General features: G+C 41.7%; 1 protein-coding gene across 2 annotated transcripts in view; it reads right to left on the reverse strand.

Moving 5' to 3' along the window:
* LOC137340984 ((E3-independent) E2 ubiquitin-conjugating enzyme UBE2O) overlaps positions 1-24,377 on the reverse strand; it is a 107,431-nt gene that overhangs the window by 23,635 nt on the left and 59,419 nt on the right. For both annotated transcript variants that reach the window (XM_068003779.1, XM_068003778.1), the window contains exons 8-12: positions 17,767-17,917; positions 15,956-16,545; positions 7,044-7,198; positions 4,917-5,029; positions 3,834-3,965 (exon numbers count right to left, since the gene is read on the reverse strand). In XM_068003779.1, coding sequence (XP_067859880.1) covers positions 3,834-3,965; positions 4,917-5,029; positions 7,044-7,198; positions 15,956-16,545; positions 17,767-17,917 — 1,141 coding nt within the window. The remainder of the gene's footprint in view (positions 1-3,833; positions 3,966-4,916; positions 5,030-7,043; positions 7,199-15,955; positions 16,546-17,766; positions 17,918-24,377) is intronic.

Consider the following 24,377-nt stretch of genomic DNA (forward strand, 5'->3'; position numbering starts at 1 on the left):
GTAAATAGTTTCTCTCTATCCACCCTATCTGTTCCCCTTAATATCTTATAAACTTCGATCAGATCACCCCTTAACCTTCGAAACTCCTGAGAATACAACCCCCATTTGTGTAATCTCTCCTCGTAACTTAACCCTTGAAGTCCTGGTATCATTCTAGTAAACCTACGCTGCGCTCCCTCCAAGGCCAATATGTCCTTCCGAAGGTGCGCTGCCCAGAACTGCTCACAGTACTCCAGGTGCGGTCTAACCAGGGTTTTGTATAGCTGCAGCATAACTTCTGCCCCCTTGTACTTTAGTCCTCTAGATATAAAGGCCAACATTCCATTAGCCTTATTGATTATTTTCTGCACCTGTTCATGACACTTCAATGATCTATGTACCTGAACCCCTAAGTCCCTTTGGACATCCACTGTTTTTAACTTTTTACCATTTAGAAAGTACCCTGTTCTATCCTTTATTGATCCAAAGTGGATGACCTCACATTTGCCTACATTGAATTCCATTTGCCACAGTTTTGCCCATTCACCTAATCTATCAATATCCCTTTGTAATTTTATGTTTTCATCTACACTACTTACAATGCCACCAATCTTTGTGTCATCGGCAAACTTAGATATGAGACTTTCTATGCCTTCATCTAAGTCGTTAATAAATATTGTGAATAATTGAGGCCCCAAGACAGATCCCTGCGGGACTCCACTAGTCACATCCTGCCAATGTGAGTACCTACCCATTATCCCTACTCTGTCGCCTTTCACTCAGCCAACTTCCTAACCAAGTCCGTACTTTTCCCTCGATTCCATGGGCTTCCATCTTAGCTAACAGTCTCTTATGTGGGACCTTATCAAATGCCTTCTGGAAGTCCATATAAATAACATCCATTGACATTCCCCTGTCCACCACTTTAGTCACCTCTTCAAAAAATTCAATCAGATTTGTCAGGCACGATTTACCTTTCACAAATCCATGCTGGCTCTGTCTGATTAACTGAAAATTCGAGGTGTTCAGTCACCCTATCCTTAATTATAGACTCCAGCATTTTCCCCACAATAGATGTTAGGCTAACTGGTCTATAATTCCCTCCCTCTCCTTTCTTAAAAAGGAGAGTGACATGTGCAATTTTCCAATCTAGAGAACTTTGAAAGATTATACTTAGGGCATCTGCAATGTGCTCACCTACTTCCTTTAAAACCCTGGGATGGAAACCATCTGGTCCTGGGGATTTGTCACTCTTTAGTGCTATTATTTTCTTCATTACTGTTGCTTTACTTATGTTAATTTTATCGAGTCCCTGTCCCCGATTCAATATTAGTTTTCTTGGGATTCCAGCATGCTATCCTCTTTTACTGTAAATACTGACGCAAAGTAATTGTTCAACATATCCGCCATTTCCCCATTGTCAATGACAATATAACCACTTTCAGTTTTTAAGGGGCCAACACTGCTCCTGACCACCCTCTTTTTCCTAATGTAACTATAAAAGTTCTTCGTATTGGTTTTGATATCCCTTGCAAGTTTCTTTTCATACTCTTTTTGTAGCTCTTACTATCTGTTTTGTGACCCTTTGTTGATCTTTGTATCTTTCCAATAAGCCAGGATCTGTGCCTTTCCAATAAGCCAGGATCTGTGCCATTTTTTGCATTTTTGTATGCCCTTTCCTTATGGTCTTATACTGTCCCTTACCTCTTTAGTTGTCCATGGCTGTTTTTTTTGGCAAGTAGAGTTCTTGCCCCTCAGGGGTATAAACCGATTCTGTATCACGTTAATGTTTCTTTAAACATTTCCTACTGATCATCAGTCGTTTTACCCATTAACAGATTTGCCCAGTTTACTGTGGACAGTCTCTGTCTCATCCCATTGAAGTCGACCTTACCCAAGTCTAGAATCTTAGCTGCTGACTCACTTTTTTTCCCTTTCAAACACTGCATTGAACTCCATGTTATGATCGCTATTGGATAGATGTTCGCGTACAGTTAAGCCATTAACTAAATCTGGTTCATTACTCATTACTAAATCTAGTATGGCTTGCCCCCTTGTTGCCTCTAGGACATACTGCTGTAGAAAACTATCCCGGACACGCTCACGAAATTCACTACCTTTCTGACAGTTGCTAGTCTGCTTTTCCCAATCTGTGAAGGTTAAAGTCCCCCATTAAGACCACTATGCCTTTCTTACACGCTTGTCTAATCTCTGCATTTATACAATCTAGCACTTCAGAGCTGTCCTTCTGTTCCTTTCTCCCTCATGTACTTATCTAGCTTAAATGCATCCATGCTATTCACCACAACCATTCCATGTGTTAGCGAGTTCCACATTCTCACCACTGGGTAAAGAAGTTTCTCCTGAATTCTCTATTGGATTTATTAGTGACTATCTTAAATTTATGGCCCCTAGTTCTGGTCTCCCCCACAAGTGGGGACACCTTCTCTGCATCTACCCTATCAAACCCCTTCATAACCTTAAAGGCCTATCAGGTCACCCCTCAGTCTTGTCTTTTCTAGAAAAAAAAGAGCACCAACCTATTCAGTCTTTAATAGTTGTACCCTCTCAGTTCTGGTGTCATCCTCGTAAATCTTTTTGCACTTTCTCCAGTGTTTCTATATCCTTTTTGTAATAGAGACCAGAACTGTGTGCACAGTACTCCAGGTGTGGTCTAACCAAAGTTCTATACAAGTTCAACATAACTTCTCTGCTTTTGAATTCTATTCCTCTATAAATGAACCCCATTTTATATAGCTTTGTTAACCTGCACCGCTACTTTTAATGATTTGTGAATCTGTACCTCAAGATCCCTTTGCACATCAACCCTATTTGGACTCTATTACAAGGATTATGCGGCCTTCTTATTCCACCTACCAAAATGCACCACCTCACACTTTTATCTATATTGAAGTTAATTTGCCAATTCTGCAAGTTTGTTAACATCTTTTATTTTGCCATAGTCTTTCTCAGTGTTAACTATATGCAATTTGGAGTCATCCGCAAATTTTGATATTGTACTTCTGATTCCAGAGTCCAAATCATTTATGCAAATGGTGAACAGTGGTCCCAGCACAGATCCTTGTGGAACACCACTTCCCACCTCCTGCCAGTCTGAGTAACTACCTTTAACCCCTACTCTGTTTTCCGTTTTGTAGCCAGTTGACTATCCATTCAGCATTCGCTAGATCAGTGAGCTGTGCTTTGGTGCACAGCAACTTTTACTTCAACCCATTCCAAAATCCTAATTGACTGTAGCAGGAATGGATTTGCATTCAGTTGGTCAGTGAGAGCTCTACAGTGAGCCCAGGAACAGAAGTGGCACAAACCTCTGCTCTGTGAACCATACCATCAGTCCAGGAGCCTAATCTACAAACACACTGACCACTTTAATTGATTACAACTTTAGCAGTTTGTTCAAGCTCAGCCTCAGGAAATTCAGGATCATGATACCCTGCCGCAAGTGTTGATTTCACATTGGGGCGATGCCCAAGGCAGCAGAAAGTGCGGGAAAGTGGAGTTGAGGTTGAAAATCATGATCTGACTGAATGGCAGAGCAGGCTCGAGGGGCCGAATGGCCTACTCCTGCTCCTATTTCTTATGTTCATGTCAACTTCAGCGCTCCTTTTCTGATTCCTTTTCTAATTACAATAGGAATACTTTCTATACGAATAGAAAAGGGGCACTAGATATATAAACAAATACAGAACTACCCAGTTTGTGCATTCCCTATTTAGCAGGATTTAAAGTCACCATCATTTTGAAAATAAGAACTTCAATTTAAAAAAAAAACTGCCAATTGGTCTCGTCAAAACAATTGCTGCCACTGGACAATAGGGGATTAAAAAAATAACCTCATTGTCCTTCAGTGTAGCTCGTCCTTCTTCCACATTCCCAATGCGGATCACGATATCGGTGATGCGGAAGTGGAAATCCGGATGATCAGCAATGTCGTAAACACTAATATCCTCCTCGTGCCCAAGCATCTGCAATTTTAAACAAAGTTTATTTGAGCAAATGGAACTCAAGCATCCTCTTATCAGCCCAGTTAGCAGTTTGTACTTATCCCTGTCTGATTTCTCAATTCTATATAAATAGCTAGCCTGACTCAAAACAGTTGCCAGCAAGCAAAATCCACACCACAAAAAGCCACTGCATTGCCAGTTTCAGCCACAAGGAGGGCTGATGTGTGATCGACAGCAGGGGTGCTCCTCTGTTGGATTAAGGCACATTGTTGGGCAGCGTCAAGGGGGCTTTATTAAAACTCCCTGGAATTATCACTTTGTATGATTGCTAATTCAATTTACAGCTTCAGATGACTCCTGCCAACTTAGAATACATGACCAACTTGCAGACTGCAATCTTGCCTTTCATGATAACGACTTTATATATACCTGCTTAGAGAGTAACTGAATAAGTGGAGAAGGGAAATGTAGTAAATGAGTGTTTGATGGTGCAATGTAGGGACTTTGTATCTAACCCATGCTGTACTTGGGAAGTGCATTCAATTTTATTAGGGAATGGGATCAGGGTTTTCTCGTCTTTCAATTCGACCCCACTGAATCACATTAAAACAATAGTGCAAAGTAAATAAATTAACAAAACTGCAAGTGTTGATAATGTTGGATCTCCAGGATTGAACTACACAGGTTTCTCTTGTGAACTGCACATCCTCAAACCGCAGAGTTCCACTGAGCAATTATCAGCACAAACCGAATAAGGTTTCTTTCTATTTTCTTGCTTTTATTTCCACTGAGTTTTAAGGTACTAATATGTGCAATCTCAATCTGCAACATCTTTTAGCAGTATCAATAGAGTTCTAAAACTTCCAGCATGCTCAAGGGCTTTGTTAATAGCTAATCATTATCCAACAGCCAAGAACGAGCAACAAAACACACATGCAGAGTTTCAATACAAATGCTTCACAAATTACTCGCCTCGATCTCTGTTCCATTTGCCTTTGGTTTGAACCACTTCACTGAGCAGGTCCGTCCAATGTGGTCAACAGACTGTACAACTCCATACACACCGACCTCCTGAGCACCTTGAGCTTATAGGAAACAGTGAGTTACTGAAAAACAGCAAAAACTAAAGCAGCAAAGCAATAAGTGAAGATTTTTTTATTTCTAGTCAGTATTCCGAATAAAACCCCATTTGCACCAACACAGGTCCTGCTCACATCAGAGGTCCTTTCGTATTTGTACACAGGACAGGATTTCATTGCCCCAACTTCCAAATGGCAGATTACAATATTTAGAATAGACTAACATCATACAGAAAAGAGCAATCCACAGCAAGACACCCTTTCATACAGTTCACATCATGGTGTATGGCCACATCCTGGAGAATTAAAAACCATTAACCTTTGAAACTGCAGTATCTCTGTTTGCAGGAGGTTGAAATCAACATCTATAACACAAATTAACATTAAAGTACATATCAGCCAATTTATGCAAGTTTTGTCTGGTCTACACATGCAGATTATGGGGTGGGTGCCCACTCCGGAATCTCAACTGATGCTGCACAAAATGGTGACTAGGCAGACACCAGTTCAATATTAAGGGAGTGCTGTACTGTGAAGAATTGTACAAAGGTACTATCTGCCTATCAGATGCATATTAAAGACCCTGGCAGCATTCCAAGAGCTGCAAGTTCTCCAGATGTCTTGGCCAACAGTCCTCACTCAACGAATATCAATAAAAATAGATTAGCTGGTCATTCCTCTCATTGCTGTACGCGGGACCTTGCTGTTGCAAAATGCCTGCCGCATTCAGTGATTGAATCCACTGAAACGCATTGTTTTGGACATCTCTACTCTTACCCAACTTCCACCAAAACACATCTTCACTTATTATCTCCAGACTCTACTTCTCCAGCTCTTCCTCACTGACCCCACCCCCACCCCAAACTCCAATTCTTCCACTAACTGGTACAGCTCACACCATCACTGGAATCTGAGAATGCTCAATTGCATTTAATTCTCAATTAAACCTAAAAATTCTTGTCAGGATTTTCAGTTTCCATTTGCACAAACTTTGCACGCATGACTCCCACCCTCCACAACCAATGGGCCGAATCAAAGGAAGGTGAAGGAAAAGGAGGATAAAGAGAAAAGGGGAGGTGGGAGAAGAAATAAAGAAACTATTAGTTTTGACAACACTCCCCTGTCTCCAGTGAGTCTACGTCATGGTTTTCTTAAAATATCTTCTCCTTTGAAACTTAACAGTCCTCCTCCATTCCAGCAAGTTTCAACTTTTATGAATACATTTTCCTGGGCAGTGGCACCACTTCAAAATGCCCATTGCTAAGCCCACAGAATGAGTGTCCACAGGACAACTATCAGGAGCTGGAATGCTGGCAGAGATTTAATTGTAGTACTCCATCTCCCAATCAGAGATTAAATAAAATCAGCAGAGACCAGGAACTGAACCTGGAACCTTCTTGGTTTGTATGCCTTACCAGGCGGAACCTTGACATCAGGTTAGCAGAAGTTAAAAACCCGTTCCCAACATGAAGTATGACATTCCGGCAGGCACTATACACTACGTGGATTGGTCAAGTTTGGCCATTTTAGCACGTAAAGGAGGAAGAATTTACATTTATATATAGGGCCTTTCAAGTCTAGAATAACTGTTTCACACCCAATGAATTACATTTGAAATGTAGTCACTTATGCACAAACAGCAGAAAACCATTAACCTTTGAAACTGCAGTATCTCTGTTTGCAGGAGGTTGAAATCAACATCTATAACACAAATGTAAATTCTTATGGGACACAGCATGGTCCCATAAACAGCAACTCAATGAACAACCAGTTAATTTATTTTGTCTGTGCTGTACGACACAGAACTCCCTGCTCTCATATACCACGAGATCTTTTATGTCCACCACAACAGGTGATGGATCTCTGTTTCATACCTATCCAAAAAAAGTCACCCCGTCAATGCAGCGCTCCCTCAGCACTGCACTGGAGCGTCAGCCTAGATTATGTGCTTAAATTCTGGAGTGAAGTTTGCCTGTCATTTCTAAGAGTGAACTCTCAAACTGAGTTATTTGACACTTACCACGTTTATCCAGCACAAAGTCTCCAGGGCAGAACTCATTATTATCCACATGATGCACTGGTAACAAGTCATTTGATCGAATATTTTTCTCCACTGTACCATCCTGCCACATCACATCCACACTGGTGCCAGTTTTAAGAATCTCCACGGCAATTCTAGGAGGGAATTGAGAATTAGAATTGGGAATTGACCGATTCCCAAATTAACACAATGGCAGCAGGGATAACATCAACTCAGCCCTCGAGCGGGGATAATGCCAGCCCGGCACTATCTGCCCATCCAGCCCTTTTATCATTTTAAACACCTCGAACAGATCACACTCAATCTCCTATACAAGCCACGTTTATGCAACCGGTCCTCAATTTAACCCTTTAAGCCCTGGACTAAAACCCTCATTTCTAACCCTGACCCCCAAAAGCTGGTAGTTTCCTTCCTGTACATAACTGTTCTCTCTTCCACTCCCGTCATTTTAAACATGCTCACCTTTAGAATACGAAAAAGCAGATGTCCTAAAGAATTTTTAAAACAAAGATAGACACTTTGCCTGAGCCCTTCTTACTGGAGCGAGGCTCGCATCTTCCTGTTCTGATTGACCACGGTTCAGGAAAGGCAAAACATTCAAGTCCACCCACCACTGTGCTGCTGCAATAGTGCTTACTCGACACTAAAGGGAGTGGTACCAAAATCTTAAGCCTGCAGCCTCCTTGCTCTTCCACCCCTCGGCAAAATCTGGTGCTTCTGCCCCTGCAGCTGAAGTAGGTACCACCCCCTACCTTCATACACATGCCTCCACCCCTTCTAATCTCAGTATGTTCCGATCACCACCATCAACCTGCCGCTTACTCAGTCTCCCCACAAACATTCTCTCTGCCATGTCTCACCCTTGCCATCTGCCAGCCTGATGCATTTCATGTGAAGATTTGCTGTTGCAAATCCAATGCTATGATTTTTGAGTCATTTCTTGCTTATACAAGTGACACATTTGATATATATTAATGACCTGGAGATGGGTATACAGGGTTTAATTTCAAACTTTGTGGATGAGACAAAACATGGAAATGTAGTAAACAATATGGAGGATAGTAACAGACTTCAGGAATACAGACAGACTGGTGAAATGGGTAGACACATAGATGAAATTTAATGCAGAGAAATACAGAGATACATTTTGGTAGGAAGAATGAGGAGGGGCAATATAACTAAATGGTACAATTTTCAAGGGAGTGCAGGAACAGAGACCTGGGGGTGCACATTCACAAATCTTTGAAGGTAAGAGGACAAGTTGAGAAGGTTGAAAAAAAAAAAGCATATGGGATTACTGGCTTTATAAAATAGAGGCACAGTGTACAAAAGCAAGGAAGTTATGCTAAACCTTTATAAAACACCAGTTCGGCCTCAGCTGGAGTAGTGGGTTCAATTCTGGGCACCACAGGATGTCTTAGAAAGGGTGTAGAAGAGATTTACTAGAATGGTACTAGGGATGAGGAGAGACTGGAGAAGCCTGGGGTTGTTCTCCTTAGAGCAAAGAAGGTTAAGAGGAGACTTAATAGACATGGTCAAAATCATGAACGGTTTTGATAGAGTAAAAAAGGAATAATTGTTTCCAGTGGCGGAAGGGTCAGTAACTAGAGGACACAGATTTAAGATGATTGGCAAAAGAACCAGAGGAGACATGAGGAAACTTATTTTTTTTAAAACGCAGTGCATTGTTATGATCTGGAATGCACTGCCTGAAAGTGTGGTGGAAACAGATTCAATAATAACTTTCAGAATTGGATAAATACTTGAAGGGAAAACATTTACAGGGCTATGGGGAAAGAGCAGGGGAATGGGACTAATTGGATAGCTCTTTCAAAGAGCCAGCACAGGCATGATGGCTGAATGGCCTCCTTCTGTGCTGTACTATACTATACCACGACAAGTGTTACAATCCGGGTACTTTCTCCAGTGCCCAGCACAAATGACTCCTTAGGAAAGCCCACACTTCCTATGAATAAAGTCATGTTCTAGTTCATTGTTGACACGGTCTCTGCTTCAATCACTAACTCCGGAAATTCATTTCACAGCCTCACAACCCTCTGTGAAAGTTTCTCCTGTTCTCAACCAAGAGTTTGTTACCATCCACTCTGTCCCATCTCTTCAATTTAAGCACCTCTATTAATCTCCCCTGTTCCAAGAAAACAGTTGCAGTTTTTCCAAAGTCTTTCTTCATTATTCATGGGAGTTGTGTATAGGACCCCTGGCTGCAGCTCTGAAGTGCTAGATTGTATAAATGCAGAGATTAGACAAGCCTGTAACAAAGGCATAGTGGTCTTAATGGGGGACTTTAACCTTCACATAGATTGGGAAAAGCAGACTAGCAACTGTCAGAAAGGTAGTGAATTTCTTGTGTGTGTCCGGGATAGTTTTCTACAGCAGTATGTCCTAGAGGCAACAAGCCATACTAGATTTAGTAATGAGTAATGAACCAGATTTAGTTAACAGCTTGACTGTGCGAGAACATCTATCCAATAGTGATCATAACATGTTGAGTTCAAGGTGGTGTTTGAAAGGAAAAAAAAGTGAATCAGCTCCTAAGATTCTAGACTTGGGTAAGGCCAACTTCAATGGGATGAGAGAGACTGTCCACAGTAAACTGGGCAAATCTGTTAATGGGTAACACAACTGATGATCAGTGGGAAATGTTTAAAGAAACATTTAACGTAATACAGAATCGGTTTATACCCGAGGGGCAAGAACTCTACTTGCCAAAAAAAACAGCCATGGACAACTAAAGAGGTAAGGGACAGTATAAGACATAAGGAAAGGGCATACAAAAAAGGCAAAAAATGGCACAGATCCTGGCAAATGGGAAAGATACAAAGATCAACAAAGGGTCACAAAACAGATAGTAAGAGCTACAAAAAGAGTGTATGAAAAGATACTTGCAAGGGATATCAAAACCAATACGAAGAACTTTTATAGTTATAGTAGGAAAGAGAGGGTGGTCAGGAGCAGTGTTGGCCCCTTAAAAACTGAAAGTGGGGATATTGTCATTGACAATGGGGAAATGGCAGACATGTTGAACAATTACTTTGCGTCAGTATTTACAGTAGAAAAAGAGGATAGCATGCCGGAAATCCCAAGAAAACTAACTGAATCGGGGACAGGGACTCAATAAAATTAACTTAAGTAAAGCAATAGTAATGAAGAAAATAATAGCACTAAAGAGTGACAAATCCCCAGGACCAGATGGTTTCCATCCCAGGGTTTTAAAGGAAGTAGTGGGCAGATTGCAGATGCCCTAACTATAATCTTTCAAAGTTCTCTAGATTCAGGAACTGTCCCTCTAGATTGGAAAATTGCACGTCACTCCGCTTTTTAAAGAGAGGAGGGGGGGAAACCAGGGAATTATAGACCAGTTAGCCTAACATCTGTCGTGGGGAAAATGCTGGAGTCTATAATTAAAGATAGGGTGACTGAACACCTCGAATTTTCAGTTAATCAGAGAGAGCCAGCATGGATGTGTGAAAGGTAGGTCGTGCCTGCCAAATCTGATTGAATTTTTTGAAGAGGTGACTAAAGTAGTGGACAGGGGAATGTCAATGGATGTTATTTATATGGACATCCAGAAGGCATTTGATAAGGTCCCACATAAGAGACTGTTAGCTAAGATAGAAGCCCATGGAATCGAGGGAAAAATACGGACTTGGTTAGGAAGTTGGCTGAGCGAAAGGCGACAGAGAGTAGGGATAATGGGTAGGTACTCACATTGGCAGGATGTGACTAGTGGAGTCCCGCAGGGATCTGTCTTGGGGCCTCAATTATTCACAATATTTATTAACGACTTAGATGAAGGCATAGAAAGTCTCATATCTAAGTTTGCCGATGACACAAAGATTGGTGGCATTGTAAGTACTGTAGATGAAAACATAAAATTACAAAGCGATATTGATAGATTAGGTGAATGGGCAAAACTGTGGCAAATGGAATTTAATGTAGGCAAATGTGAGGTCATCCACTTCGGATTTAAAAAAGGATAGAACAGGGTACTTTCTAAATGGTAAAAAAAGTTAAAAACAGTGGATGTCAAAAGGGACTTAGGGGTTCAGGTACATAGATCATTGAAGTGTCATGAACAGGTGCAGAAAATAATCAATAAGGCTAATGGAATGTTGGCCTTTATATCTAGAGGACTAAAGTACAAGGGGGCAGAAGTTATGCTGCAGCTATACAAAACCCTGGTTAGACCGCACCTGGAGTACTGTGAGCAGTTCTGGGCACCGCACCTTCGGAAGGACATATTGGCTTTGGAGGGAGTGCAGCGTAGGTTTACTAGAATGATATCCAGACTTCAAGGGTTAAGTTACGAGGAGAGATTACTCAAATTGGGGTTGTATTCTCTGGAGTGTCGAAGGTTAAGGGGTGATCTGATCGAAGTTTATAAGATATTAAGGGGAACAGATAGGGTGGATAGAGAGAAACTATTTCCGCTGGTTGGGGATTCTAGGAGTAGGGGACAGTGTCTAAAAATTAGAGCCAGACCTTTCAGGAGCGAGATTGGAAAATATTTCTACACACAAAGTGTTGTAGAAGTTTGGAACTCTCTTCCGCAAACGGCAATTGATACTAGCTCAATTGCTAAAATTAAATCTGAGATAGATAGCTTTTTGGCAACCAAAGGTATTAAGGGATATGGGCCAAAGGCGGGTATATGGAGTTAGATCACAGATCAGCCATGATCTTATCAAATGGCGGAGCAGGCACGAGGGGCTGAATGGCCTACTTCTGTTCTTATGTTCCTATTATTCGTATTTCCTCATACCAGGCAGCATCCTAGAGAATCTGCACTGTCCCCTCTCTAAAGCTTCAACATCCTTTCTATATTGTGGAGCCAAAACTGCACGCAGTCTCCAACTGTGGTCTTACTAGGGTTTTATATAGATTCATCATTACATTTCAACTATTAAATTCTATACCTCTAACCATAAACCCTGTATTTCATGAGCATTTTAATGGCTGTTGTCCACTTGAGGCAATGCTTTTAATATCTTATGAACCTGAACCCCCAAATTGTTCTGCTCGCCTACATCAAAGTTGAAGCCCACGGAATAAAAGAGGCAGTGACAACATGGATACGAAATTGACTAAGTGACAGGAAACAGAGTAGTGGTGAACGGTTGTTTTTCGGACTCGAGGGAGGTGTGCAGTGGTGTTCCCCAGGGGTCGGTGCTGGGACCACTGCTTTTCTTGCTATGTATTAGTGACTTGGATTTGGGTGTACAGGGCACAATTTCAAAATTTGCAGGTGACACAAAACTTGGAAGTGTAGTGAATAGTGAGGAGGATAGTGATAGACTTCAAGAGGATATAGACAGGCTGGTGGAATGGGCAGACATGTGGCAGATGAATTTTAACGCAGAGAAGTGCGAAGTGATGCCTTTCCTCATTCTTCCTACCAAAATGTAATAGAATTGTATCCTCTAGTCTATAAAGGGGGTACAGGAACAGAGTGACCTGAGGGCATATGTGCACAAATCACTGAAGTTGGCAGGGCAGGTTGAGAAAGCAGTTAAAAAAGCATATGGGACCCTGGGCTTTATAAAATCAAGGCATAGAGTACAAAAGCAAGGAAGTTATGTTGAACCTTTATAAAACTCTGGTTCAGCCACAACTGGAGTATTGTGTCTAGTTCTGGGCACCGCACTTTAGGAAAGATGTGAAGGCCTTAGAGAGGGTGCAGAGGAGATTTACTAGAATGATTCCAGGGATGAGCGACCTGAGTTATGTGGATAGACTGGAGAAGCTGGGGTTGTTCTCCTTAGAGAAGAGAAGGTTGAGAGGAGATTTGATAGAAGTGTTCAAAATCATAAGGGGTCTAGACAGAGTAGATCAAGAGAAGCTGTTCCCATTGGCAGAAGGGTCGAGAACCAGAGGACACAGATTAAAAAGATGATTGGCAAAAGAACCAATGGCGACATGAGGAAAAACTTAATGCAGCGAGTGGTTGGGATCTGGAATGCACTGCCTGAGGGGGTGATGGAGGCGGATTCAATTGTGGCCTTCAAAAGGGAATTGGATAAGTACTTGAAGGAAAAAAATTTGCAGGGCTACAGGGAAATGGCGGGGGAGTGGGACTAGCTGGATCGCTCTTGGTGAGCCGGCACAGGCTCAATGGGCCAAATGGCCTCCTTCTGTGCTGTAACCTTTCTACGATTCTATCACCCAACCATTCACCAAAATTATAATTACCTTTTTAAAAAATGTCCCAACTCACATTTACTGACATAGAATTCCATTGGCCATTTTTTGCCTTTTGCACCATCTCATCAATATACCCAGCTGCTTCCTTTGGTCCTCAATTATTTACTGTGCCTCCTATTTTAGTATCTGCAAATTTGGACACCACCCCTTCTAGCCCCATATCCAAATCATTGACATACAGTGAACCGAAGCGGTCTCAATAGAATCACGTGGGGCACCACTACCCACTTTCAACCACTACGAAATTGCCCTTAAAACAGATTTCACTGGATTATGAAATCTCATGCAAGCCCACTAGCTCTTTCAAAGGAGGAAGAATGTTTTGGCAGCTCTCAGCAGTACTTTAAAAACCTTGTGTTCTTCATGAACAGCTTTCCACCTGAGTCCTATTTGCCTTCTTCCACGCAATACAAAAAAAGTAGTGAACTGGAAATGTGACAGTTTACTCTTTCTGTGCATGTATGTTTCCATTGCAACAGCCCTCTCCTTCTCAGACTGCTGGAACTTTTCAAACAATTGCAACAATTGATAAAGGCTAGCTGTACTTAAAGTAGATAAGTCACCCGGTCCGGATGGGATGCATCCTAGGTTGCTGAGGGAAGTAAGGGTGGAAATTATGGAGGTACTGGCCATAATCTTCCAAACATCCTTGGATGCGGGGGTGGTGCCAGAGAACTGGAGAATTGCAAACGTTACACCCTTGTTCAAAAAAGGACGCAAGGATAATCCAGCACTACAGGCCAGTCAGTCTAGCCTTGATGGGGGGGAAACTTTTAGAAACGATAAGCCGGGACAGAATTAGCAGTCACTTGGACAAGTGTGGATTGATTAGGGAAAGCCAACATAAGTTTGTTAAAGGTAATTCGTGTTTAACTAACTTGGTAGGATTTTTTGATGATGTAACAGAGGGGGTCGATGAGGGCAATGCGGTTGATGTGGTGTATATGGACTTTCAAAAGGCGTTTGATAAAGTACCGCATAATAGGCTTGTCATCAAGATTTAAGCCCATGGGATAAAGGGGGCAGTAGCAGCATGGATGCAAAATTGGCAAAGGGACAGGAAACAGAGTAATGGAAAACGGTTGTTTATCGGACTGGAGGGAGGTGTACGGTGGTGTTCCCCAGGGGTCGGTGCTGGGGCCACTGCTTTTATTGATATATATTAATGACTTGGACTTGGGAGTACAGGGCACAATTTCCAAATTTGCAGATGACACAAAACTTGGAAGTGTAGTGAACAGTGAGGAGGATAGTGATAGACTTCAAGAGGATATAGACAGGCTGGTGAAATGGGCGGACAAGTGGCAGATGAAATTTAACGCAGAAAAATGCGAAGTGATCATTTCGGTAGGAAGAACAAGGAAAGGAAATATAAATAAAAGGGTACTATTCTAAAAGGGGTACAGGAGCAGAGAGATCTGGGGGTATATGTGCACAAATCATTGAAGGTGGCAGGGCAGGTTGAGAAAGCAGTTAAGAAAGCATACAGGATTCTGGGCTTTATGAATAGAGGGAGAGAGTACTAAAAGCAAGGAAATCATGATGAACCTTTATAAAACACTGGTTTGACCACAACTGGAATAGTGTCCAGTTCTGGGCACCGCACTTTAGGAAGGATGTGAAGGCCTTAGAGAGGGTGCAGAAAAGATTTACTAGAATGATTCCATGGATCCCACTGGCAGAAGGGTCAAGAACCAGAGGACATTGATTTAAGGTGACCTGAGGAAAAACTTTTTTTAAAAAAAAAACACAGCAAGTGGTTAGGATCTGGAATGCACAGCCTGAAGGGGTGACAGGTAGATTCAATCATGGCTTTCAAAAGGGAACTGGATAAGTACTTGAAAGGAAAAACTTTGTAGGGCTACAGGGATAGTGTGGGAGAGTCGGACTAGCTGGATTGCTCTTGCATAGAGCCGGCATGGATTCGATGGGCCAAACAGCCTCCTTCCATGCTGTCACCATTCTATGATTCTAACTTAAATCAGCCAGCTACAGAAACTTGTGAATAATTGAAGGTACTAAGGGTTTTTCTCTCCCATATCCAATGTGCAGTCCTCATATGTAATAGAGAGAGAAAAACTCAAGCTCAGCCTTCTTCTAATTGAATTGCGGAACAGCTTAAGGGGCTGGTGCCAGACTCTGATCCGACCTTCCTATCTTCCTAGAGTGTATATTCCTAGTGTGCTCAAAGCAATAACCAAATGACAAGAACAGACAACTCTCATGCATCTGTATTAAAAATGTCATTCATGTCAACTTTTTCCCTTGATAAATTCCTATTTCCACATTTCTAGTGTAAATTGACCATGTAAACTGGTAATTGCACTCTCTAGTGGAGATACTGTATCACCACCACTGATGGGAGTTGGAATTACAGCACAAGTTTACATAGGTAGTTCCCATTATAAATATGAAAATAGGAATTAATAGAAATATAAAAAATTGCTTCTGCATGCACTAATCCAATTATCCTCCACCCTCTTAACCCGCGTCACCTGAAGATTATATTTGGTCTTGACTCCCCATGTGCTACAGCACAGGTGATCAACTAGTGTGTGCAGATATTGGTGTAGTGTAGCCCTATAAAATGAAATGAGGCAGATCGCCAATCCGTAACAAGTAGCATTTGACCTACTGCTTCCCTCCTTTGCAAAGCTCCGATATCTCACCTGTCACCTGGTTTGAATTCTCTGGAGGGCTTGTTTTTTTTCTTCTTGTGTTTCTTCTTCAAGTTTTTTATAGAAAGTGGGATACTTTTTTTGCGTCCTTGTCCACCACTTTGCGATGACGCAGTTGAACTTGCGGAAGAAGAAATGGAGCTGGTTTCATCGGTGTCCTCTGCACCTTCATCGTCTGCATCCTGTTCTGCAAGCTGCAGCTTTACACTCTGGGTACCTTCCAGTGAGTCGTCTTCCAGAATTACTGGAGACTGCCCCACATCCTTCCAGTTCCCCACTTTCACTGTTTGTTCCAACTGGTTCTGAGCATCAGCAGCATTATTACGGACTGGACCATTGCTCAGAACAGGTTCCTTCTCTACGACCCCATTTAACGACTGGGATTTCAGTCCTATGGCCAGTTGAGCCGTGCCCTCCCAAACTAATCTTGGTTTAGAGTTACTGAGCCCAAAAACAGTGGAGGTAACCATGACAGAGCCATCGCCCAAGGCAACAGTGTACTTATCGGAGTGATCAACATCGTGGGTGTCGAGGTTATTCAGGATTTTCTTCACTACCTCCTTGTCAAAGAGCCGTTTAACCTAATCAAAAAACAGAAGACAAGCTGCAGCAAGTTCAGTCATACAGCTGCCCAAATACAAACAAAGCACAGCATGTGGACAAACTGATTTCTGAATAAAGCCTTGAACTCTGCCATTGACATTCCTACAAGACTTCCAGATGATCCCTCATCACTGTTTAAAATTAACAACTCTGCTTACCTTAACCCTCTGAGGCAAAGTTTGAAACAAGGTAAATTATTTTATATCTGCAAAAACTTGCGTTTCTAACTGATTAACTTAGAATTTAGATGTCTAGAAGTGAAAAAGTAATAGTTCAAGATAGAATTACATACGCAGAATTACATAGAATCTACAGCACAGAAGCAGGCCATTTGGCCCAACTGGTCTATGCCGGCAATTATGCTCCACACAAGCCTCCTCCCTCCCTACTTCATCTAACCCCATCAACATATCTTTCTATTCCTTTCTCCCTCATGTTTATCTAGCTTCCCCTGAAATGTATCTATGTTATTCGCCTCAACCACTCCTTGTGGTAGCGAGTTCCACGTTCTAACCACACTCTGGGTAAAGAAGTTTCTCCTGAATTCTCTATTGGATTTATTAGTGACTATCTTATATTTATGGCCACTCGTTTTAGTCTCCCCCACAAGTGGAAACATCTTCACTACGTCTACCCTATCAAACCCTTTCATAATTTTGAAGACCTCTATTAGGTCACCTTCTCTTTTCTAGAAAAAAGCCCTAGACTGTTCAGTCTTTCCTGAAAGGTATAACCCCTCAAGTTCTGGTATCATCCTTGTAAATCTTTTTTGCACTCTCTCCGGTGCCTCTCTATCCTTTTTATAATATGGAGACCAGAACTGTTCACAGTACACAAAGTGTGGTCTAACCAAGGTTCTGTATAAGTTCAACATAACTTCTCTGCTTTTCAATTATATCCCTCTAGAAATTAACCCCAGTGCTTTGTTTGCTTTTTTATGGCCTTATTAACCTGCGTCGCTACTTTTAGTGATGTGTATCTGTACCCCCAGATCCCTTTGCTCCTCTACCCCATTTAAACTCTTGTTTTCCAAGCAGGGTGTGGCCTCCTCATTCTTCCTATCAAAATGTAACACCGCACACTTATCTATATTGAAATTAATTTGCCAAATAGACAAGAGTTACTGTGCTCTCCTTAAAGGAGTAGCCACCCTTGATTAGTTACCTGCCTTAGGAACAGTATCTCCATACTGAAGTTACCTTTCTGACAACAGAATTCACAGCAATGATGGAATTTCCTTCTGGACCTTCTGAAGAAATAGCAGTACACTCAGGATCTCCAGGGAGCACGTACACTGCCCGCTCTGCCAGGACCATGCGAGCATGGTCATAACAGTTCAAGCGTTTCACCCTAGAGAAAGACAAAAACACAAAGGATACATTACCTGCTTACAGTCCATTTCAAAATGTAAACAACATTTAGAGAAATGACAGGACAGCTAGTGTCCACTCACCCACAGATAAGACGCAGGATTAGTCACAAACCCACACTTATAAAATAGACACGTTCCTTGATACAATGAAGTCAAAATATACACTTCATGAATCAAAGCTTCCCAGAATTTGTTGAAGTTAATGCCCAAGTCCAAACTCCACAGAATATGTCCTGATGCATTTGCCATTTGGGCTTTGAGCAACATATCACAAGGGTGCCCACTGGTGGGATAAAGTGAACCTGCCTTTCATATTTTCCAGTTTGTCATTCCACTGACAAATAAGCAAATCTGAGGGGAAAAAAAAAATCACTATCCTTCAGTAGGAAAGGGCCTTAGCCCAAAACAAGCCTTACATTGTGTGCATCAGATGTGCCACAGGTTCTGCAAGTTATTTATTTCATACAGCATAAGAGAACTAATCAATTCCATATAGAATTGAACTTCATCCTTTGAGAATCAGAAGAGGAGCAACTCCTACCTAACAGAGAAAAAGCAGAGAAAGGATCTAAAATTAAATTTAAACTAATCTCATTCCAGTTACAACAGACAGCCTATCGCCTGCTTCTCATCCTCCAACAGTTCACCTGCTATCGTACACAAAGGTAACAATGCTATCTGCTCAAGATATCACTGTATTTTGCCGCCTTCTCAGACGCGAGCATTCAAAAGAGAAAAAGGATGCTGTGTTTACCTGCATAACACTGACTGAACTTCAGAAGTAATTCTATGGTTGTGAAGCACTCTGGGACACTGAGGATGTGAAAGGTGCTATATAAATGCACACTTTCGTTCTTTCCTGGCTGCAATTCAGGAAACTACTTTAAGGGTGTTAACTGTACTTTTACTATCTTAGTACGATATTAAAGAATTTAAGGCAGGCTCCTTCATCAGTCAGGCTTTTTTCTGGGCAGCAAGAGAGCGGGGAACAAGTAGAATGAATTCCTCCCCACTCCCATTAGTTCTACAACAATTCTTTCCCAGCACAGCCATATTTTAGCTATTTAAAGCACTTTGCAGCATAAGTGCTTTAAGTGCTGTGAACAACTAAAGCCCGGCTCTGGCTCAGTGCAGGAAAGCCATTGCTGGATCGATATTTACAGGCATCAGCCAGGTGGGGCTGTGGAGATCACCAAGTACCCTGGAGACAGCTGGCAGGGCTGTCATTGATTAGAAATAAGAAAGTTTAAGTTAGAACAGGTGTGTCAGAAGTAATGTCATGAACATTTAAAGCATTATACTTAGAGGAAGTGCACTCAATATACACAGAAAAATTAGATACTAGCCTATCTCCCAAAGCATTGGTTGCAATGAGTACAGAGGAGTCGCCTTTTTATAATAGGGGTCTGTGTGTCATGCAGAGATTCCATTTTTACTAACTGGTATCTTTAGAATTTTACAGGTGATTTGGGGACTGGATTCCATGTCTGTCCCTTATTTAAAAACTGCAAATAGGTGCCTTTTATTTTATATGTACTCTTGTATGCATTTAATTTATCCCTTACAAGTTTTACAGTTTAGAATATACAACAAGATGGCAGCAAGACCAAGCTGGAGATGCTAGGGTTTGGCAGTTTGAGAGATGGATCCTTTGGCTCTGGCTTCATTATGGAGGGGGAACCTGGAGCTTGGCAGAAACAACAAAGGGGAAACCCAAAACTTGGTTAAACTGAAGGAGGTGGAATGTGGGTTGGGCTACCAGTAGATTCCTGGTGTCTGTCAATAACTGATGAAGGGAAAAGGCATTTGGCTGGGGGGGGGGGGGGGGGCACAGGGAAGACATCCCAAATCTGGCAGCACTGATTTGCAACTGTAAGAGATCCCTACAAAATGTTAAATTTGGTGTTTTATGATCAATTTTTGAAACTGTATTCCTCTAATTACTGATGCCAATGTGACAACGTTTGCATTTTCTAACTATATGAACCACAAACAAGATTCTGAGGGGATTTGACAGGGTGGGGGCTGAGAGGCTGTTTCCCCTGGCTGGAGAGTCTAGAACTAGGGGGCATAGTCTCAGGATAAGGGGTCGGACATTTAAGACTAAGATGAAGAATTTCTTCACTCAGAGGGTTGTGAATCTTTGGAATTCTCTACCCCAGAGGGCTGTGGATGCTGAGTCGTTGAATATATTCAAGGCCAAGAATGAGATTTTTGGACTCTAGGGAATCAAGGGATATGGGGATCGGGCAGGAAAGTGGAGTTGAGGTGGAAGATCAGCCATGATCTTGTTGAATGGCGGTGCAGGCCCGAGGGGCCGAATGGCCTACTCCTGCTCCTATTTCTTATATTATGTTCTTACGTTAAAATGGGCGATACATCGGAGGCTTTTTTTTAAAATTAAAACTAAAATTAGCATGAGTAAAGACATCCAGTGCAACAGCTTAACATGCTTTCTGAAGTTCATGGAGCATTTATAATTTTACTAACTAAAAAGGTACAACAGGTGTGTAATCAGTACAGCTGGCCATGTTTTCCTACCCAAACAAAAATTATCTGAAAATCCTCAATGTTCATTTTTCTTAAAGAAAAAATCCCCAGTTTAATATGTAAAGAAATTCCCTTACTTTCAAAGTTCTCTAGATTCAGGAACTGTCCCTCTTGATTGGAAAATTGCACGTCATTCTGCTTTTTAAGAAAGGAGAGAGGGGGAAACTGGGGAATTATAGACCAGTTAGCCTAACATCTGTTGTGGGGAAATTGCTGGAGTCTATAATTAAGGATAGGGTGACTGAACACCTCGAATTTTCAGTTAATCAGGGAGAGCCAGCATGGATATGTGAAAGGTAGGTCGTGCCTGACAAACCTGATTGAATTCTTTGAAGAGGTGACTAAAGTGGTGGACAGGGGAATGTCAATGGATGTTATTTATATGGACATCCAGAAGGCATTTGATAAGGTCCCACATAAGAGACTGTTAACTAAGATAGAAGCCCATGGAATAGAGGGAAAAGTACAGACTTGGTTAGGAAATTGGCTGAGCGAAAGGCGACAGAGAGTAGGGATAATGGGAAGGTACTCACATTGGCAGGATGTGACTAGTGGAGTCCCGCAGGGATCTGTCTTGGGGCCTCAATTATTCACAATATTTATTAACGACTTAGATGAAGGCATAGAAAGTCTCATATCTAAGTTTGCTGATGATACAAAGATTGGTGGCATTGTAAGTAGTGTAGATGAAAACATAAAATTACAAAGGGATATTGATAGATTAGGTGAATGGGCAAAACTGTGGCAAATGGAATTCAATGTAGGCAAATGTGAGGTCATCCACTTTGGATCAATAAAGGATGGAACAGGGTACTTTCTAAATGGTAAAAAGTTAAAAACAGTGGATGTCCAAAGGGACTTAGGGGTTCAGGTACATAGATCATTGAAGTGTCATGAACAAGTGCAGAAAATAATCAATGAGGCTAATGGAATTCTGGCCTTTATATCTAGAGGACTAAAGTACAAGGGGGCAGAAGTTATGCTGCAGCTATACAAAACCCTGGTTAGACTGCACCTGGAGTACTGTGAGCAGTTCTGGGCACCGCACCTCCGGAAGGACATATTAGCCTTGGAGGGAGTGCAGCGTAGGTTTACTGGAATACCACCCAGACTTCAAGGGTTAAGTTATGAGGAGAGATTACACAAATTGGGGTTGTATTCTCTGGAGTTTAGAAGGTTAAGGGGTGATCTGATCGAAGTTTATAAGATATTAAGGGGAACAGATAGGGGGGGTTAGAGAGAAACTATTTCTGCTGGTTGGGGATTCTAGGAGTAGGGGGCACAGTCTAAAAATTAGAGCCAGACCTTTCAGGGGTGAGATTAGAAAACATTTCTACACACAAAGGGTGGTAGAAGTTTGGAGCTCTTCCGCAAACGGCAATTGATACTAGCTCAATTGCTAAATTTAAATGAGAGATGGATAGCTTTTTGGCAACCAAAGGTATTAAGGGATATGGGCCAAAGGCAGGTATATGGAGCTAGATCACAGATCAGCCATGATCTTATCAAATGGCGGAGCAGGCACGAGGGGCTGAATGGCCTACTCCTGTTCTTATGTTCCTTACCCCTAAAAGTGGTTCAAAGAAGATTTTTAACTGAATTTTCGGCCTTTCAATTAAGGAGAGATCCATGCTCTCTGAAACCACAGCTGTTGCTAATCACAGGTCAGAGTATTTCATAACAGAAAAGTGGTTAATATTTTAAATGATATCAGTTGGAGCAAGAATTCAATATGCAATTTGTTCAAGTCTTTGGACAAAACTCATGTCCTTGCAGGATGATGGGATACGTCTGTGCGCTTCAACTGAAATTTAAATGCATGCTAGCTGCACGCATAGAAAGGTTAGCTGTACTTAAAGTAGATAAGTCACCCGGTCTGGATGGGATGCATCCTAGGTTGCTGAGGGAAGTAAGGGTGGAAATTGTGGAGGTACTGACCATAATCTCCCAAACATCCTTAGATACAGGGGTGGTGCCAGAGAACTGGAGAATTGCAAATGTTCCACCCTTGTTCAAAAAAGGGTGTAAGGATAAACCCAACAACACAGGCCAGTCAGTTTAACCTCAGTGGTGGGGAAACTTTTAGAAATGATAAGCCGGGACAAAATTAACAGTCACTTGGACAAGTGGCTTGATTCGGGAAAGCCAGCACGGATTTGTTAAAGGCAAATAGTGTTTAACTAACCTGACAGGGCTTTTTGATGAGGGAAATGCAGTTGATGTGGTGTATATGGACTTTCAAAAGGCATTTAATAAAGTGCAGCATTACAGGCTTGTTATCAAGATTGAAGCCCATGGAATAAAGGGGGCAGTAGCAGCATGGATACAAAATTGGCTAAGTAACAGGAAGCAGTAGTGGTGAACGGTTGTTTTTCGGACTGGAGAGAGCTGTACAGTGGTGTTCCCCAGGGATCGGTACTAGGTCCACTGCTTTTATTGATATATATTAATGACTTGGACTTGGGTGTACAGGGCACAATTTCCAATTTTGCAGATGACACAAAACTTGGAAGTGTAGTGAACAGTGAGGAGGATAGTGATAGACTTCAAGAGGATATAGACAGGCTGGTGAAGTGGGCGGACATATGGCAGATGAAATTTAATGCAGAAAAATGCGAAGTGATCATTTTGGTAGGAAGAACGAGGACAGGCAATATAAACTAGAGGGCACAATTCTAAAAGGAGTACAGGAGCAGAGAGACCTGGGGGTATAAGTGCACAAATTATTGAAGATGGTAGGGCAGGTTGAGAAAGCGTACAGGATCCTGGGCTTTATAAATAGAGGCAGAGAGTACAAAAGCAAGGCAGTCACGATGAACCTTTATAAAATGCTGGTTCGACCACAACTGGAGTATTGTGTCCAGTTCTGGGCCGCAATTCAGGAAAGATGTGAAGGCCTTAGAGAGGGTGCAGAAAAGATTTACTAGAATGATTCCAGGGATGAGGGACTTAAATTACATGGATAGACTGGAGAAGCTGGGGTTGTTCTCCTTGGAACAGAAGACTGAGAGGAGATTTGATAGAGGTATTTAAAATCCTGAAAGGTCGAGACAGAATAGAGAGAGAGAAACTGTTCCCATTGGCAGAAGGGTCAAGAACCAGAGGACATAGATTTAAGGTGATTGGCAAAAGAACCAACGGTGACTTGAGGAAAAACTTTTTTTTTTAAAACGCAGTGAGTGGTTAGGATCTGGAATGGACTGCCAAGGTGGGTGGTGGAGGCAGATTCAATCATGGCCTTCAAAAGGGAACTGGATAAGTACTTGAAGGGAAAAAATTTGCAGGGCAACGGGGATAGGGCAGGGGAGCGTGACTAGCTGGATTGCTCTTGCATGGAGCTGGCACAGACTCGATGGGCCAAATGGCCCCCATCCTTTATGATTCTATAAATTTTGTAAACTGTACATTGGTGGAATGCATAAAAATCCAGAGACAGGCTGAGGTCTTGAAGTAAAAATGAAATTAAAAGAAACAATTCAATGAACAAGTTTAAACATACTATTGCAAAATATGCAATTCTTTTGCCTTTAAAGCCTTATTTGAGGCATTATAAATTTCAGTTACTGAAAAAGTGGCAAAACTAAATTGGTTTTTGAAAAAGCATAGTGATTTAATTGGTTGGTCAACAAACCTCCACAAGCAAATGTTTACATAGGGAATTTCAATGTTCAATATTGTCAAAGCATTACAAAAATGTATGACAACAGGAACCAAGGTTTTTGGTCAGGAAATGAGGTTTTGGGACACGATCTCAGATGATTTTTAAATAGATATCTTTTTGGTGGTGCTGTAACGATCCTTAAATAATCAAATGTGCCCTTCAATTAGAAACATCTTGCTATTAAGAGTTGGGTCACCCTTAGCAAAAATGTTCATCTATTATAAATT

Source organism: Heptranchias perlo, chromosome 23 (assembly GCF_035084215.1).
Source record: "Heptranchias perlo isolate sHepPer1 chromosome 23, sHepPer1.hap1, whole genome shotgun sequence".
Taxonomy (NCBI): Eukaryota; Metazoa; Chordata; class Chondrichthyes; order Hexanchiformes; family Hexanchidae; genus Heptranchias; species Heptranchias perlo.